Genomic DNA, 16,425 nt, shown 5'->3' with positions numbered 1-16,425 from the left:
CGGTTGGCAACAATCAGATGTGAGTCTGGAACCTAGTGGCTGGGCTTCCCCGAAGGAACTCAGATGGCACCGTCACACCGAAGAGCAGGTTCCGGAATCCCTCTCGGCTAAGGGGACACCAAGGTCCGAAAGGCGCTCGCCCCGCCTATGGGCGCGGCCTGTGGGATCGCCCAATAGAAATGCCTGGGGGCGGGGCACGTCTTCCAGTAGAGGCGGGGCTCCCCGCGGTTTACTCCCTTCGGTGGGCGGAAAATGGAATGCTGGAAGAGGCCGTAGGTGCGAGTATTGCCGTCGCCCCAGCAGTGCGCAGAGCCACCTGGGAGAGGCCTGGAATCTCACGCAGACCTCAGTTACCCACGAGTCTGCGCTCTGAGCAGACCGCCTGCCTCCCGACTTGTGGGTCTTGCCTCGGTGGCCCCACATCCAAGCTCCTCGGCCGGGAGCACGGTCAGTCCACTGACGAAGCTGTCCTTGCTTCTGCCCCACAGTTTCCAAGTGCCAGATGATGGAGGAGCGTACCAACCTGATGCATATGATGAAACTTAGCATCAAGGTCTTGCTCCAGTCCGCCCTGAGCCTGGGCCGCAGCCTGGATGCGGACCACGCCCCCTTGCAGCAGTTCTTCGTGGTGTTGGAGCACTGCCTTAAACACGGGCTGAAAGGTGAGCCTGGGCGTCCGCGGCTCGGCGTGCATTCGTCAGCGCTGACGTAGTTCTGGTTGCTGCGGTAACACCAAGGTACAGAACGCGACCTTCTGCCCGCAAGACGTGTAGTTTTTCTGCAGCACTGTCCAATAGAAATTTTCATGCAAGCCATATGTGCAATTTTTAAAATATTTATTTTTTAGAGGGGAGAAGGGAGGGATAAAGAAAGGGAGAGAAATGTCACTGTACAGTTGTCTCTTGAGCCCCCTGGGTTGTGGGTATCTGGCCCACAATCCAGGCATGTGCCCTAGACTGGGAATCCAACTGGCAACCCTCTGTTTCGCAGGCTGGAGTTCAGCCGCTGAGCCACACCCACCAGGGCCATGCCTAGTAGCTGCGTTAAAAAAAAAAAAAAAGTGAAATTAGTTTTAAAAATATATCTTATTGTATTGAATATATCCAAAATACAGTATTGTAATTTTAATGCATAATCATTAAAAAGCCTTATTAATGAGATAGTTTGCATTCTTTTTTATACTAAGGCTTAAACGTTCGCTGTGTTTTGCTTTTACAGCATGTCTCAGTTGCACTCGCCGTCTTTCAAGTGCTCAGTAGCACACAAGGCTAGTGACTAACCTTGGACAGCACAGTTGTAGTGGAGAACATACAGACATTAAGGGCAGAAACATACTAATATAATTGTAAGATGCTACAAATTCAAGGAAGCAAAATGTGCTAAGTGATAGAAAATCAAGGAAAAAAACCTTTTACTTTTTAAAATTAAATAAGTTTTAGAGAGAGGGGAAGAGAGGGAGAGAAACATTGACTGGATACCTCTTGCACACCCCCAGCTGGGGATCTGGCCTATAACCCAGGCATGTGCCCTGATTGCGAGTTGAACCAGCAACCTTCGAATTTGCAGGCCAGCACTCCATCCCCTGAGCCACACCAGCCAGAGTAAGGAGAAAACCATTTAGCCAGGGTAAAGGGGGAAGGTGGTTCTGGGGAGGCGAAGCGTGAGCTGAGATGTACAGGAGAAGAAGGAGTGAGTCATGTGAAAATTTGGGGAAAGCAAAAATCACAAACAAACAGAAAAAACAAAACAGGTGCACAGGCCCTGAGTGGGCCCACCCTTGTTTTGAGGAGGACACCAGGTAACTGAGGGGTGCTGAGGGGAAGGAGGTGGGAAGGGCAGGGACATGTAAGCCTTTATATTTATAGGTCAGGGGAAGAATTGGATTTTGTTCTCAGAGTATTTGGAGGATTTTAAGCAAGGGGAGAACAGGACCTTACTTACATTTTTTTGTAATGATGGCATTATAAAATGCATTTATTTTAAAGATTTTATTTATTTATCCTTAGAGGGGAAGGGAAGGAGAGAGAGAGAAACATCAATGTATGGTTGCCTTTCCTGCATCCCCTGCTGGGAACTGGCCTGCAGGGAACTGGGTTGCAACCCAGGCATGTGCCCTGGCTGGGAATCGAACGGCGATTGTCTGGTTTGCAGGCCCGCGCTCAGTCCACTGAGCTACACCAGCCAGGGCCTTACTTACATTTTTAAAAGAGCCCCAGCTCTGTGCAGTGCAGACTGTGAGGGCAGGGAGGTGACAGCTCGAGGAGCGGGGGCTCAGGAGAAGGGTGTGGTGGTGGCTCAGGTGGGGGTGACAGTGTTGTCTGTCTGCAGTCAGGCATTGAGGAAAGGGAAAGATTTCACAGGTGAGCCTGTGAGGCACTGTTTTATTTCATAGGCAGCAAATACTTGGAGAAAGAGCATGGTAGGAACATCAGAGAATCTATGTCTTCCGAAGGGAGAGCTCATTTGTTACCTGACCTCTCCAGGTCCCCAAGACTGAATCTGAAGAACTAAGTGGAAGGATTAAATCTGAAGCATTTATTTGCTTTTGGAAGAGACACTGTGTACCCGTGAAGACATTTTGTAGCCTGTTCTTATGAATAACACTTTTGTTTTCCCTTTTAGTCAAGAAGAGTTTTATTGGCCAAAATAAATCTTTCTTTGGTCCTTTGGAGCTGGTGGAGAAGCTTTGCCCAGAAGCATCAGATATAGCCACTAGTGTCAGAAATCTGCCAGAATTAAAGTGAGTACGAAGTTGTTACACTGATGTGATATTTTAAAAAACTCCCTTGTATTTCCCCATTTCTCCATTCCTTGCTGATAAAATATTATTAGAACAATTTAGAACAAATTGCATAAGCCACACTGAGACTTTAGTCCCAGCTCTGCTGCTCATTCTCTGCATGATCTTAAGCAAGATCTACCCCTTCCCGAGCCTCAATATCCATCTTAAATTGGGGACAGTGACTCCTGCTTGTCAGACAAGCTCGCACAGGGTGAGGTGGCACTGTCATGTGAGGAGCAGTGGCAGAAGGGGAAGGAGTCATTATCACACCCCTGGAGTCACGGCTTTAGGTGCATCTGGGCAGTTTTCTAATAATACGGCTCAGGCCAGATTTTAGGTCCCAGGACACGGGATATTTATGAAAAGGCAGAGACTAACAATCATTTGTTGGGTCTGGGTTTGTCCTTGAGGTTCCTAACATAGGCTCAAAATTAACAACTGGACAGAACACAAACAAGTTGTCATCGTGGAATCTAATTAGAAGAGGCCTCAGAGATCCTTGGGCTGATGCAAAAGAGCCCTGGGAGCATCTGTCCTCTGTCTGACCCTCTTTCTGGGGAGCCAGCCTGCTCCGTTTTCAGGCAGTAGTAACAGCCACCCTGTACTCAGGGGCTTCCATGTGCGAGGCATGGTGCTAAGGACATTTCCTTACCTCATTTAATCCTCCACAACAAGCTCTAGGAAAGCAGTTGGTATTCTCAGTGACAGGCATGGAAATTGAGACTCAAATCAAGCGACTACTTGCCCAAGGTCCCTGGACAAGAAGTGAGTGGCAACCAGAAAGAGCACAGGCCTATTTTACTGAAACCGTCGAGTCCATGGGTGGCAAACACAAGGCCCGAGAGCTGAACCTGGCCCTTCACCTTGTTCTGTCCAGCCTGGCACCTTGTTTCAGCCTGGAACCTTGTTTCTGCCTGGCGGCTGTGCCGAGCTCTTGCTTAACTGTCAAGAAGTAGCTACATATACACAGTCCTAAAATTACATGGGGCCCTTTGCAGGCAACCTCAGGCTGATGTGGCTGCGAGTGAAAACGAGTTTGACTCCCCTGCTGTAAACCCCACCAAGCCCTGTGGCGGCAGAGCCCTGTGAAATAAGCAAGTTGAGGGGACAGCATGTATAACACATTCTTTTTTTAATAAAAAAGAGGAGAAAAAATAAGGATTTATATTTGTTCCCATGTGTATAAAAGTATTTTGGAAGTAAGCCTAAACTAAAAGCAGTGTATTTATATTAACATATGGGGAAGGGGAGCACGGGAAAATTAACTATTGAACTGCACACACTGCTCCGTAGCACCCCTTCTCCATTCATATCAGGTTAGACTTCTTTCCTCATCACGTGCTCCTCCACAGCCGCCTGTTGTCCAGCCGGTTTGTGTAACGCCCTTGGGGCTCTGGAGTTGTCTTCCGACCTTCCCTCTGCAAGCAGTGCAGTGGTGACTGCAAACGTGCCTCCTGTCCCAATCACGTCCTTCCAATGTCCTCCTGGATGTAGGCCCTGGAGAGCCGGCAGGCAGTCACCAAGCTGTCTGCTGGGGCAGCTGTGCCACTTGTTCCCCACTGAGCAGCCCCTGTCCGCGGTCATTTCCCACCTCATGCCAACATTCACTACCTTTGTTTCCAACTTTACTTCTCTTCCTTTTCACTTTGTTTTTCACCTCCATCATCTGTGGTGGTGGGCGGTGGTGGGCGGTGGTGGTCAAGCCTTTTGTGTTGATGAAGTTAGATGAACCCTGTGGACCCGGCTCTGAGGTCCCTGGTGCCAGCCCGTTTGGCCGTGAGAGCGCCCTCTGGTGCAGACGCTGGGTCCAGCAGTGCCTCTCCACTCAGGCCTCCGTCGCAAACGCACTTAACTCTGCTTCTTTTCCTTCAGCAGTGTGAGGTCTGCGGTTGTGAGGCTTTTCTTCTCGTAATGTTTAAAGCAGGCCTTTTCACATTTGCACCTTTGAGACTGGTTGCATAACAGCGCAATGCAGTGAACACATACTGAGCAATACACTTAAAAGGTGAATTTTGTTAAGGTGGTTTTTTCACAGTTCTTTAAAAGATTGCACCTTTGAGCCAATGCCTCAGAAACCTTGAGACTTCAACACTAGTGATCTTTGAAAGAATATCCCTACACAAAGCTAACCTAATATTTCTTGGCTCCCTGCGAAATTTTATTAATATGTGCTGTTTTATCTGATTGTATTGTTCCAGGAATCATATTTTTGTGACTTAAGACATTTTTGTATTTTGTCAAAATAGAAAAAAAAACCCATGTGCCCATGATAACAGAATTCAAACAGTACCCAAAGGTATGTAGCAAGCTGATTGCCTTCCCAGGCAGTGCGCTCTCCCAGCCCCCAAAGCAGCCATTCTTGGGGTGTCCTCCACACTCACAGAGTGAATGTGTATCCCTTGGGCTGACTCGTCTTGCTGTTTTGCCTTTCGTTGTTACTGTTCAGCTGTAACAGTTTGATTCTCTGTTTGCATTCAGGACAGCTGTGGGAAGAGGCCGAGCTTGGCTTTATCTTGCCCTCATGCAAAAGAAACTGGCAGACTATCTGAAGGTGCTGATAGACAATAAACACAGCTTAAGGTATCTCATCACTTGTCTGTGCTTGTCTTTTGCTTTGAGTTCAAACAGGAGTCTATAATGTACAGAGCTCTTATGAAAATGATTATTAATCATAAATATCCTGTGGCTTACATTTAAAATAGTGCTATTTCATTTTCTTGAGCACTGGTATCTGAAAGCTGGTGTGAATGAATGAAGATTTATATTACATTTTATTTATAAAACGACTATTCTTCAAAAATATCTAAGATTAGGTAGCTGACAGTATATCCCATTAAATTTCAACAAAATTATATTTATTAGATTGGGTGATAACAGAAAAAATGACTTAAGAACTAGATGCTTTTTGTAATATATTGCCTACTTTAGGGTTCTGTATCCAGTTTGTAAAAATGTATTCTTTTAATGTCAGTAAAGGCTAACTGGCTATTTTTGAAATTATGACTGGTTCATATTTGACATTCATATAACTATAAGCAAAAATAATGATTACGAAAGGAACTTTCTCTAGAATATGAGGGTTCATAAGGGAAGAATCTCTCTAGAGTTACTTTTAATCTAATTGAGACAAAAATACCTTTTACAGTATGGCCCGCCACCCTCAGTTTTCTGTTGTTTTCAAGTCCTGGCGTGTTGTTGAACATGCCTTACATGGCGAACACTGATCCCAAACATGCTGTGTCCTTTGTGCTCCAAGCGTGGTCACACCAGCTTTGAGGGGCAGGTTTTGTCTGAGACACTGACCCTGAAGATAGTGAGTTCTCATGCACACACACACACACACACACACACACACACAGTGGTATGTTAGCAGATCAGTGTGACCAGAAGCAGTCGGAGATGGTGTGAAGCCCCCTGCAAGTGGCTGAGGTGACGGCATAAGGAAGAAAAAGCAGCCAGTGTTGCCCTGTGGGGCACATAGAAGAGGGAGGAATTTGATTCTTGCAGTTGGGGGCGCGGTGTGGGAGGTATTCACAGCAGCCTGGAAGAAGGAGCCTGTGGGGCCAGGAGGGGCAGAGTGAGGGTCAGGAATGCAGGAGCCAAGGTGAGATGAGAAGGCCTGGGGTCTGAGGTTCCAATGGCAGGGGCACCGTAGACTAGAGGTGGGAGGAGCCCTCTCTGAGCCACAGGAAGAGAGAGAGGCCAGGGAAGAAACAGCAACGCTTGCAGCAGGAAAGGGAAATGAAAGGTAGAAGGAAATTCACCCAAGGGAGCTTCTGGCAGCCAGGCCACAAGCCAAGAGTGGGTACAGCAGGTACAGGTATCTGTACCCAGGTACAGATGGGTACAGCAGGGAGAACCAGCTTCTGAGAACATTCCTGAGCCCCTTTGTGACCACTCATCTCTTGCAGTGAGTTCTATGAGCCAGAGGCCCTCATGATGGAGGAAGAGGGGACGGTGATCGTCGGTCTCCTGGTGGGACTCAATGTTCTTGATGCCAATCTTTGCTTAAAAGGAGAAGATTTGGATTCTCAGGTAAAGTGGGGACTGCTCCAGGCAGAATGACTTCTCTAGACCAGAGATTTTACCTAGGATCTGTAGACATGCCAAACCCCAGACAGGGACAGAAGGGGAAGCAGCTGGGGAAGGGCAAAGAAAGGGCCTGGGCAGAGGCACACAGAGGGTGCGTTTGGGGACAGGAAGCAGTTGGTGGCTGGAACACAGGAAACTCCATGAAGGAGGGGAGGTGAAGGCTAGGCTCAGATGCTGGGCTGCTGGTGCCATGTTCAGGGGTTCCGCGTTGTCCGTTGAGCTCTTGGAGGTTTTTAAGCAATACAGTGAAATGTTCAGGCCAGGGTTCGCAAAGGGTCAATCCAGGTCATGAGTTAGAAGGGGCCAAGAATGGACGCAGTAAAAACATTAAACAAATGTGTCTAGAAGTCCCAACAGGTTGGATGGGGATTGGGGAGATAGAGTCAGGAGAGATTTGGGAACCCAGGTGGTAAAACAGGGCACAAATGAAAGTGGAAAGGTACGGAGGAGAGCGCAGCCCTCTTACAGTGGGAGCAGGTGACCTAAACTCCCGGTGTCCCCGGGGCACAGACACTCTGACCCCTCCTCGGGGTGGGAAGGGCATCTGTATCTGGTCAGGCCACTGCCCAGCCTTCTGCCCGCCATGCGTTTGGACCTGAACAATCTGTAGCTTCCCCAGTCCCTCTGCCCAGGTCAGGTTTTATTTTCTCCAACAGTTTCGTTGCTTTTGGATTTTGAAAAAAAAAATTAAATACAGAGGTGTGTTTTTAAAATGAAACTAAATGTCAAACAGAATCACACGACTCAGAGACAACTAATTCAGCATTATGTTGTGGTGTATACCCTTCCAGCACATGAGTGAGCAGGGTGTGTGTGTGTGTGCTTTAGAGAGATGTGTTTGGAGGTGGTTTTTAAACCAAAATATGATTATTTATTTATTTAAATATATTTTATTGATTATGCTATTACAGTTGTCCCATTTTTTTTCCTTTTATTCTCTGCCCTGCATGCCCCCTCCCACCAACATTCCCCCACCTTAGTTCAGGTCCACCAGTCATACATATAAGTTCTTTGGCTTCTGCATTTCCTATACTATTCTTACCCTCCCCCTGACTATTTTGTACCTACCATCCATGCTGCTTATTCTCTGTACCTTTTCCCCTTCTCTTCCCCTCCCACTCCCCCACTGATAACGCTCCATGCGATCTCCATTCCTGTGATTCTGTTCCTGTTCTAGTTGTTTGTTTAGTTTGTTTTTGTTTTTTTATGTTCAGTTGTTGATAGTTGTGAGTTTATTCTCATTTTACTGTTCATAGTTTTTATCTTTTTTTCCTTAGATAAGTCTCTTTAACATTTCATATAATAAGGGTTTGGTGATGATGAGCTCCTTTAACTTGACCTTATCTGGGAAACATGTTATCTGCTCTTCCATTCTAAATGATAGCTTTGCTGGATAGAGATATCTTGGATGTAGGGTCTTGCCTTTCATGATATTGAATACTTCTTTCCAGCTCCTTCTTTCCTATAAGGTCTTTTTTGAGAAATCAGCTGACAGTTTTACGGGAACTTCTTTGTAGGTAACTGTCTCCTTTTTTCTTGATGCTTCTAAGATTCTCCTTTATTTTTATTTGTTTTATTTTTTAAAAGATTTTATTTATTTTTAGAGAGAAGGGAAGGGAGGGAGAAAGAGAGAGAAACATCAGTGTGTGGTTGCCTCTCATGTGCCCCCCACTGGGGAACTGGCCTGCAACCCAGGCATGTGCCCTGACTGGGAATCGAACCAGTGACCCTTTGCTTCATAGGCCTGTGCTCAATCCACTGAACTACACTAGCCAGGGCTCTCTCCTTTTTTTAAAATCTTGGGTAATGTAATTATGATGTGCCTTGGTGTGTTCCTTCATGGGTCCACCTTCTTTGGGACTCTCTGAGCTTCCTGGATTTCCTGGAAGTCTATTTCCTTTGCCAGATTGGGGAAATTCTCCTTCATTATTTGTTCAAATAAGTTTTCAATTTCTTGCTCTTTCTCTTCTCCTTGTGGCACCCCTGTGATTCGGATGTTGGAACATTTAAAGTTGTCCTGGAGGTTCCTAAACCTCTCCTCATTTTTTTAAATTCTTGTTTCTTCATTCTGTTCTGGTTGGATGTTTCTTTCTTCCTTCTGGTCCACACCATTGATTTGAGTCCCAGTTTCCTTTCCTTCACTGTTGGTTCCCTGTGCATTTTCCTTTATTTCACTTAGCATAACCTTCATTTTTTCCTGTAATTTGTGACCATATTCAACCAATTCTGTGAGCATCCTGATCACCATTGTTTTGAACTGTGCATCTGATAAGTTGGCTCTCTCTTCATTGCTTAGTTGTATTTTTTCTGGAGCTTTGATCTGTTCTTTCATTTGGGGCATTTTTTTTCTCACTGCTCCTGTTATGTAGTAAGGGGCGGAGCCTGAGGTGTTCACCTGGGTGGGGCAACCCATTTCTCTGCTTTGTGACACTATACGTGGGGCAGGGGTCCCAGAGAGAACAATGGCACCTGCTCCACTCTCTGCCGGATTTCAGTCACTTCCCACAAGCAAATTGGGCCCTTCTGGTGCCGATTCCAAGGTGGGTGGGCTTGTGTATGTTCTAGGACCCTGCGGGTCTCTCCAACAAACTCTCCTATGAGGCTGGGAGTCTCTCCTAGCACCTCAACCCCCATAGGTGTTTTTGATCAGCGTTTTGAGGCTTTATTTCCCCACTGGGACTCTTGGGTTGTGGGGTCTGTCTCGCTCCCCAGTTTAGCCTGGTTTATCTGCATGCGAATGTAGGGCCGCCCTGTCTGCCAGATGCCTTGCACACGGGACCTTGCCCGCTCCACAGTCCACAGCCTTGCTGGGTCCACCAGCTGCCGCTTTGCCACAAGCCCTCTCTGGAGCCCTCTCCAGGCTGCCTGCTCCGCCCCTCCTACCATCTGGATGAATGTGTCTTCCTTAACTCCTTGGTTGTCAGACTTCCATACAGTTCTGGTTGTTTTTTTTTGTTTTAAAATTGTTGTTGTCCTTATTTTGGTTGTGCGAGGGGGTGCAGTGTGTTTACCTACACCGCCTTCTTGGCCAGAAGTCTCTTCTCCTTCTTCTTAAAGCAGGCCCTTTAACATTTGTTGCGGTACTGATTTGGCTAAAAACTCCTTTAGCTTTTTCTTGTCTGGAAGCTCCTTATTTCTTCTTGAGTTTTAAATGATAGTCTTGCTGGGTAAAGTAGCTTTGGTTGTAGGTCCTTGCTTTTCATAACCTTGAGTATGTCATGCCACTTTCTTCTGGCCTGAAACAGTTGTCTTGAGTAATCAGGTGACAGTCTGATTGGTGCTCCCTTGTATGTAACTACCTGCTTTTCTCTTGCAGCTTTTGGGATCCTCTCCTTATGTTTAAGCCTTGTCATTTTAATTATGATGTATCTTGGTGTAGGCCTCTTTGGGTCCAACTTGTGTGGGACTCTAAGTTTCCTGGACTTGTGTGATTTTTTCCTTCACCAGATTAGGAAAATTTTCAGTTACTATTTCTTCAAATAGATTCTTGATCCCTTGCTCACTCTTCTTCTGGTATTCCCATGATGCAAATACTGTTACGCTTAATGTTGTCCAAAATGTTTCTTAAGCTTGCCTCAAGTTTTTAAGTGCTTTTTACCTTTTTCTGCTTTGCCTGGGTGTTTTTTTCTACCTTGTTTTCCAAAATACTGATTTGATCCTCTGCGTCATCTAACCTACTGTTTATTCCTTCCAGTGTATTATTTATCTGGTATTGTATTTTTTATTTTTGGCTGGTCCTTCTTTATAGTTTCTATGTCTTTTTTTCATGCTATTAAGTATCCTTAAATCATTATTCTAAACTCTCCGTCTGATAAATTGTTTTCCTCCATTTCACCTAGTTCTTCTGGAGAATTGTCTTGTTCTTTCATTTAGGGTTTTTCTCTTAGTCTTCCCATTTCAGGTGCTTCTTTCCCACCTTAGATGTTAAACTAATCAGCCTTCAAACAGATCAGTTGTTAGTCTAATCAAGCTGTGCTCAGCAGTCAGGCTGAAACTCCACAGGGTGGAGCAGAGTGATTCCTGCAGCTGGGGCTGTTGCTGCCCGTCAAGCTGATGCTGCTTGGAGGGGAGAGCTCTGCCTGAGATAGATGGCTCTGCAGTGTGCGGATGACCCAGCACAGGGATCCCCGCAACTGTTCCTTCCATTCTCTCCAACTCTGCTTAAGCATCTCTAGTCCACTCTGCCCTCTCTCTGCTAGAACACAGGGTGAGTGTCTCCAAGGAGAATTCTGTGCATTGGCCCTTTAAGAGGCTTTCTACATCTCTGGCCATTTCTCCCTGGCAGACAGAAACCCTGCTGCTTTTCACAGCTGGATGTGATCTGGGCTCCTTTCTGGCTCTGGTGTTATAGACTGGGGAGTCCAGCTTGCAGGTTAGACCCCACACTTCTCAGGGGGATTCCCCCCCCCCCAGCCCACTGAAATATCCCTCTGGCACTTTAGCTTCTGCTCCTGGGAGCCAGGTCAGCCCTCTCTCGCCTCCTCCACACCCCCTACCAGTCACATTGTGCTGAGGTGGTTTCCTCTGTCTGTCCGTGGTTATAAGGCTTCTCTCCAGCTCATGTTCAGTGGCTATTCAGGATGCTTTCTCTACAGTTCAACTGTAATTCCAGATTCGTCCTGGGAGGAGGTTAGTGTAGTTTCCACTTAACTCCTCTGCCATCATGTTTGTTTGATTGATTGCTGTTCTGTAGAGGTGGTTAACCTAACTACATAAATATTTGTAGGAAAGAGACAGGAATATAAATACCCGGAATTTTAAGACTGTAAGGTCTATGTGGAAAGCAGGACAGTGAGTCTGTATTTGAACCTGTGCCTATTATTTTGATTAGGTTGGAGTGATCGATTTTTCCCTCTACCTTAAGGATGTGCAGGATCTTGATGGTGGCAAAGAGTGAGTACTGCATTGCATGCTGTTCTTCACATTTTTAATGACATTCTAGCAAAGAGTGCTACGTTTGTTTTAGCTTTGTTTGAAATTTTAGCTTTTATTTATCTATTTTTTTATTTAAAAAGAATTTAAAGGCCCTGGCTGGTGTAGCTCAGTGGATTGAGCACGGGCCTGTGAAGCAAAGGGTCGCCAGTTCGATTCCCAGTCAGGGCACATGCCTGGGTTGCAGGCCAGGTCCCCAGTGGGGGACACATGAGAGGCAACCACACATTGATGTTTCTCTCCCTCTCTTTCTCCTTCCTGTCCCCTCTCTCTAAAAATAAATAAATATATATTTTTAAAAAGAATTTTAAGGATTTTATTTATTTATTTCTAGAGAGAGGGGAAAGGAGGGAGAAAGAGAAGGAGAGAAATATCAGTGTGTGGTTGTCTCTTGTGCACACCATACTGGGGACCTGTCCTGCAACCCAGGCATGTGCCCTGACTAGGAATTGAACCAGAGACACTTCTGTTCACATGCTGGTGCTCTATCTACTGAGCCACAACAACCAGGGCTATCTAATTTTTTTTAAGATTTTATTTATTTATCTTTAGAGAGGAAGGGAAGGAGAGAAGGAGAGAAACATCAGTGTGTGGTTGCCTCTCGTGAGTCCCCAGCTGGGAACTGGCCTGCAACCCAGGCATGTGCCCTGACTGGGAATTGAACCACGATCATGTGGTTTGCAGGCCTGCGCTCAATCCACTGAGCTATGCCAGCCAGGGCCAGGGCTATCTATTTTTAATAATAGATGATATATAAATTTTCCTGTTGTGTGAGGAATTAAGCTCCACAGAACACAGAGTACAAGTGAAATGTCTCTGTTCACGCTGTCCCCTCATCTCCATCCCATGGCCACTGCTGGAAAAGAAAAGGATTTCATTCCAGGATTTTTTAAAAACTTATCCTGGAACAAATAAAGAAAAGAGAAAGCAAACAGTGTATAAAACCTGGTACCATTTAGGTTCTGATAATAACACACACCCCTAGTTGTACGCTGTGCTTCCACACTCATGGACTGCTTGTGGAGTGGCACGCAGACCTGATCCCAGTGCTGCCGGGGAAGACGGCGGGAGGCACTGGACACCCTCGCCAGTGGGCCGCATCGGACCATTTCACTACGTGTCATCCAAACGTCTTCCCCACAAGGAGCCCCCGTCTCAACACCTTGGGACCAGTGGGAACCTCATTAATGCTTCACGTACCCTTCTTTAAGCTTAAACAAAATATGTTCTTTATAGTAAAAAAAAAAAAAACAACAGGAAATAAATGGGTTATCCTTCACTAGGGAATAATTGAATGAATTACGTAACGTCCATAATATTCTACTCTGATGTATCATGAAGACCTAAAAACAGAACAGATTTGCCCTGACGAGTGTGGCTTAGTGGGTTGGGCGTCATCCCACAAACTGAAAGGTCTCTGGTTCAATTCCCAGTCAGGGCATATGCCTGGGTTTCAGGTTCGAGGGATTTCCACAAGGTATTACTAAGTGAGAAAAGTATGATACTGGAAGTATATACATGTATATCCCATTTTTTAAACAAACTCAAAAAACCCCTGGTATTTGTTTTATGTTTTAATTGCATGGTACACACACACACACACACAAGGTAGATAAATAGATATGATGGTTATATGCGCATAGGATATATGTGCATAACAGCTCAACAGGCCGTCATGTGGGTTACCTGGGAGAGTGAGGTAAAGGGCAGAACAGGTAAAAGGGGTAAAGTGACCTCACCGAGAAACAAGTGCAGCGCCATGGCGTGAACCTGGGTGGAGTGCTCCTATTTATGTGCGTATGCACGTGTGTGTATAAAGAAATGGGGGACGGCTGACTTTAAAATGTTAAAGTCTTTTTTTAATGCAGACTGATCAGCTTTGTGTTTCCAAGCGTCATGGTCTCCTTTGCTCAGCCAGCCTCCCTCCTTCAGTGTAGCAAGGGCATCTTCATCCACCCTGGGAGCCACTGGCACGTGGCGGTTGGTGTCACCACCTTGCACGGCTCTCCTTTTCCCCGCCAGCCAGCCGGCTGCACAGGGCACCCGCTCCCCAGGCTGCGTGTTTCCACGTCTGCCCACCAGCCTCGCCGACTCTTCTCTTAGGGTTCTGTAGATTTTCCTAAGCCTGGTCTCTTGGTTTCCTGATGACTTTTGTACCCCTACAAGGTGATTGGAAGGCTGGGGTAAGTTACAAAATATTAATTCTTAGTGAAAAGAACTTCTTTTTATGCTCTTTTTTAAAGGCACGAAAGAATTACTGATGTCCTTGATCAAAAAAATTATGTGGAAGAACTGAACCGGCACTTAAGGTAGGGCTCCCTCCTTTCTCCAGTGTTGCAGTTCATTCTCGGTGCCTGACAGTTGTTTCATGGGACTTTTTTGAGTTGCCATGTATTTATAGCTAAATTTTTTCCCAACCAAGAAAAAAGAGTATTTGTGCCAGGTTCCTGTGAGTGGACTGGGGAAGTCAGATCCCTTGATGAAGAAGAGCTTTTGGGAATTCTTTGGTTCTTTGCTCTGTGCAGTTACACAATTTAGAGAGCCCATAAATAAAACCTCACCTCTCCAGCCCTCACCCCACAGCCACTGGGCTGGAAGTCACTGCCATGGGCAGCACTCTTACTGCTGGGAATCAGCACACATCCCTCCAGCATGTTGGGGAAGGAAAAGGCAGGGGTGAGCCACTGGGCTAGAGCTCCAAGAGCATTCAGTAGCCGTAAGCGATATCCTTCTCTTGTTTTCTTTCTCATTTTTATTGGAAAGCCGCTGCTTCTGTGTCTCATGAAACACGAGGCACTGGAGACATTGGTGGCAGTGGGCAGAGTCTCTGTGTCCTGTCCTCAGGTGATGTTGTTCTCTGCCAGAACCCCCTCCGAGAACGTGTGGTGCACAGTAGCAATGCCTCCCAAGAGCCGCCTCTCTCGCCCCGGGAGCTGGGGAGGCAGGCGAAGGAGCGGCACTCCCCTCGGCACGGACCACAGACCAAGGGAAACGCTGCTCCATCTCCCCCCAAGTGCCACGTTGGCTGTTATTTTGAAAGAAGTTCTTGATCAGTTCCTAGTTTATTGAGAGTTTTTATAAAGAATGGATGTTGAATTTTATCAAAGCCTTTTAGCATCCCTGTAAGCTGATGGTGACTTTTCTCCATTAACCTGCTGATGTGATCTAGTTTGTGGACGGACTTCTTCACACCAAGCCTCTCCTGAATCACGGGAACCAACTCTGCTTGATCCTACTTTTAGTAATTTAATTGTTCTCTTAACATCGGGCTTGACCTGACCATCCTGGAGTCCTTCCCCAGCAGCCTTGGCGGCAGGGGTCTGAGCCTCCCCAGGGAGCTGAGAGGCCTGGCCTCCCCTGGGCCTGGGAGTGCCCTCTGCCCATCTGGTTTGAGGCTCAGCACGCACGGAGGCGGATTCTGGCCAGTGCCTCAGTGTTTCTCAGTTGTTAGTTCATCTCCGTCTTCTTTTCTGGAAGATCCACCTTTTCTAGTCATTTATGTGTTCTAAGAAAATGCAAATTTTGTTACTGCTTTCTAAGTTGTATAGTTGGTATAGAAAGGACAACTGTAGACTCTTGAACTTTTAGTTTCCTCCATAGCTTTTGTTTTGCTCTCTTTTTCATTTTATGTCTTTGGATTTTTACTTTTCTTCCACCCAGTTTTTTGGGGAGTGAAGTGAATTGAGCCATTTCATTGAGGGGAACTCAAGGGAAGGTCAGAGCACTGGAAGGACCCACCTTGGCCGGGCTGGGGCCTCCCTAGCTTCCCGGTGGACTTTCTGGCCTGGCCAGGTGGGCATCTCTGCCCCTCACAGGCACAGGGCTCCCGGGTGGGCAGGAGGGCCCCTTACCCAAAAGTGTAGGGTCTGGGGCCACAGCACCAGGTTCAGCCAGGCTGTCCCACCCAGGGGTATGAATGTGAGTGAGATTTTTAATACAAAGTTATGGGGCTCTTGTCTGTAAAATAGGCGATACAACTCGCCTCCCAGAGTTGTGGGAGCATCACATGCATTGAAGGGGCTCAGAGCAAAGGGGCCTGGCACGTGGCCCAGAGAGGAAGCCACAACCCTGCTCACCCAGTCCGCTCCAGCAGGCCACGTGGTTTTCAGTGCAAAAGGAGTGTGTTTTATTTGAAGAATATTTGGAAAATGGGGCAAAGTATAAAAAGATTTATAAGTCACCTTTGATCCTACTACCCCAAAGTGCCAATATCTTGATATGAATATTACTTTAGGTATAGGATTGCCAACACATTTTGTTTCCCATTTATTGTGTTCGGGAGAAAAACTATTTCCTTACCAGTTGACTGGGAAAAATATGGTTAGCGTATTTTGAGGAGAAAATACTGAAAGCTGTTCAATGAAGGTAAACGCACATATGTTTATAGAACCGTCACCGGAGTTCACGGGAGAGCCTCTGACCGCGTTTCCTGCTAGAGGTCTCGGAATCGGTAGCTCATGGTCATGGGTCCAGAAAGTAGCCCTTTTATTCACGTTTACTTAATATTGTATTTTCTATAGCTGCACAGTTGGGGATCTTCAAACCAAGATAGATGGCTTGGAAAAGACCAATTCGAAGCTTCAAGAAGAGGTTTGTAACTTATTGAAAATCTTAAAACA

The 16,425-nt window shown here is 46.3% G+C and overlaps 1 protein-coding gene across 1 annotated transcript in view; it reads left to right on the top strand.

The window, feature by feature from the left end:
• Nucleotides 1-16,425, top strand: part of RUFY1 (RUN and FYVE domain containing 1) — a 47,484-nt gene that overhangs the window by 9,768 nt on the left and 21,291 nt on the right. Inside the window, exons 2-8 of the mRNA XM_037136389.2 lie at nt 489-662; nt 2,623-2,740; nt 5,261-5,362; nt 6,694-6,817; nt 11,706-11,767; nt 14,050-14,115; nt 16,327-16,396. Of these exons, the coding sequence (XP_036992284.2) occupies nt 489-662; nt 2,623-2,740; nt 5,261-5,362; nt 6,694-6,817; nt 11,706-11,767; nt 14,050-14,115; nt 16,327-16,396 (716 nt within the window). The remainder of the gene's footprint in view (nt 1-488; nt 663-2,622; nt 2,741-5,260; nt 5,363-6,693; nt 6,818-11,705; nt 11,768-14,049; nt 14,116-16,326; nt 16,397-16,425) is intronic.

Source organism: Artibeus jamaicensis, unplaced genomic scaffold (assembly GCF_021234435.1).
Source record: "Artibeus jamaicensis isolate MK-2021 breed Jamaican fruit bat unplaced genomic scaffold, CSHL_Jam_final scaffold_286, whole genome shotgun sequence".
NCBI classification, from domain to species: domain Eukaryota; kingdom Metazoa; phylum Chordata; class Mammalia; order Chiroptera; family Phyllostomidae; genus Artibeus; species Artibeus jamaicensis.
This window is presented reverse-complemented; position numbering and strand designations above follow the sequence as displayed.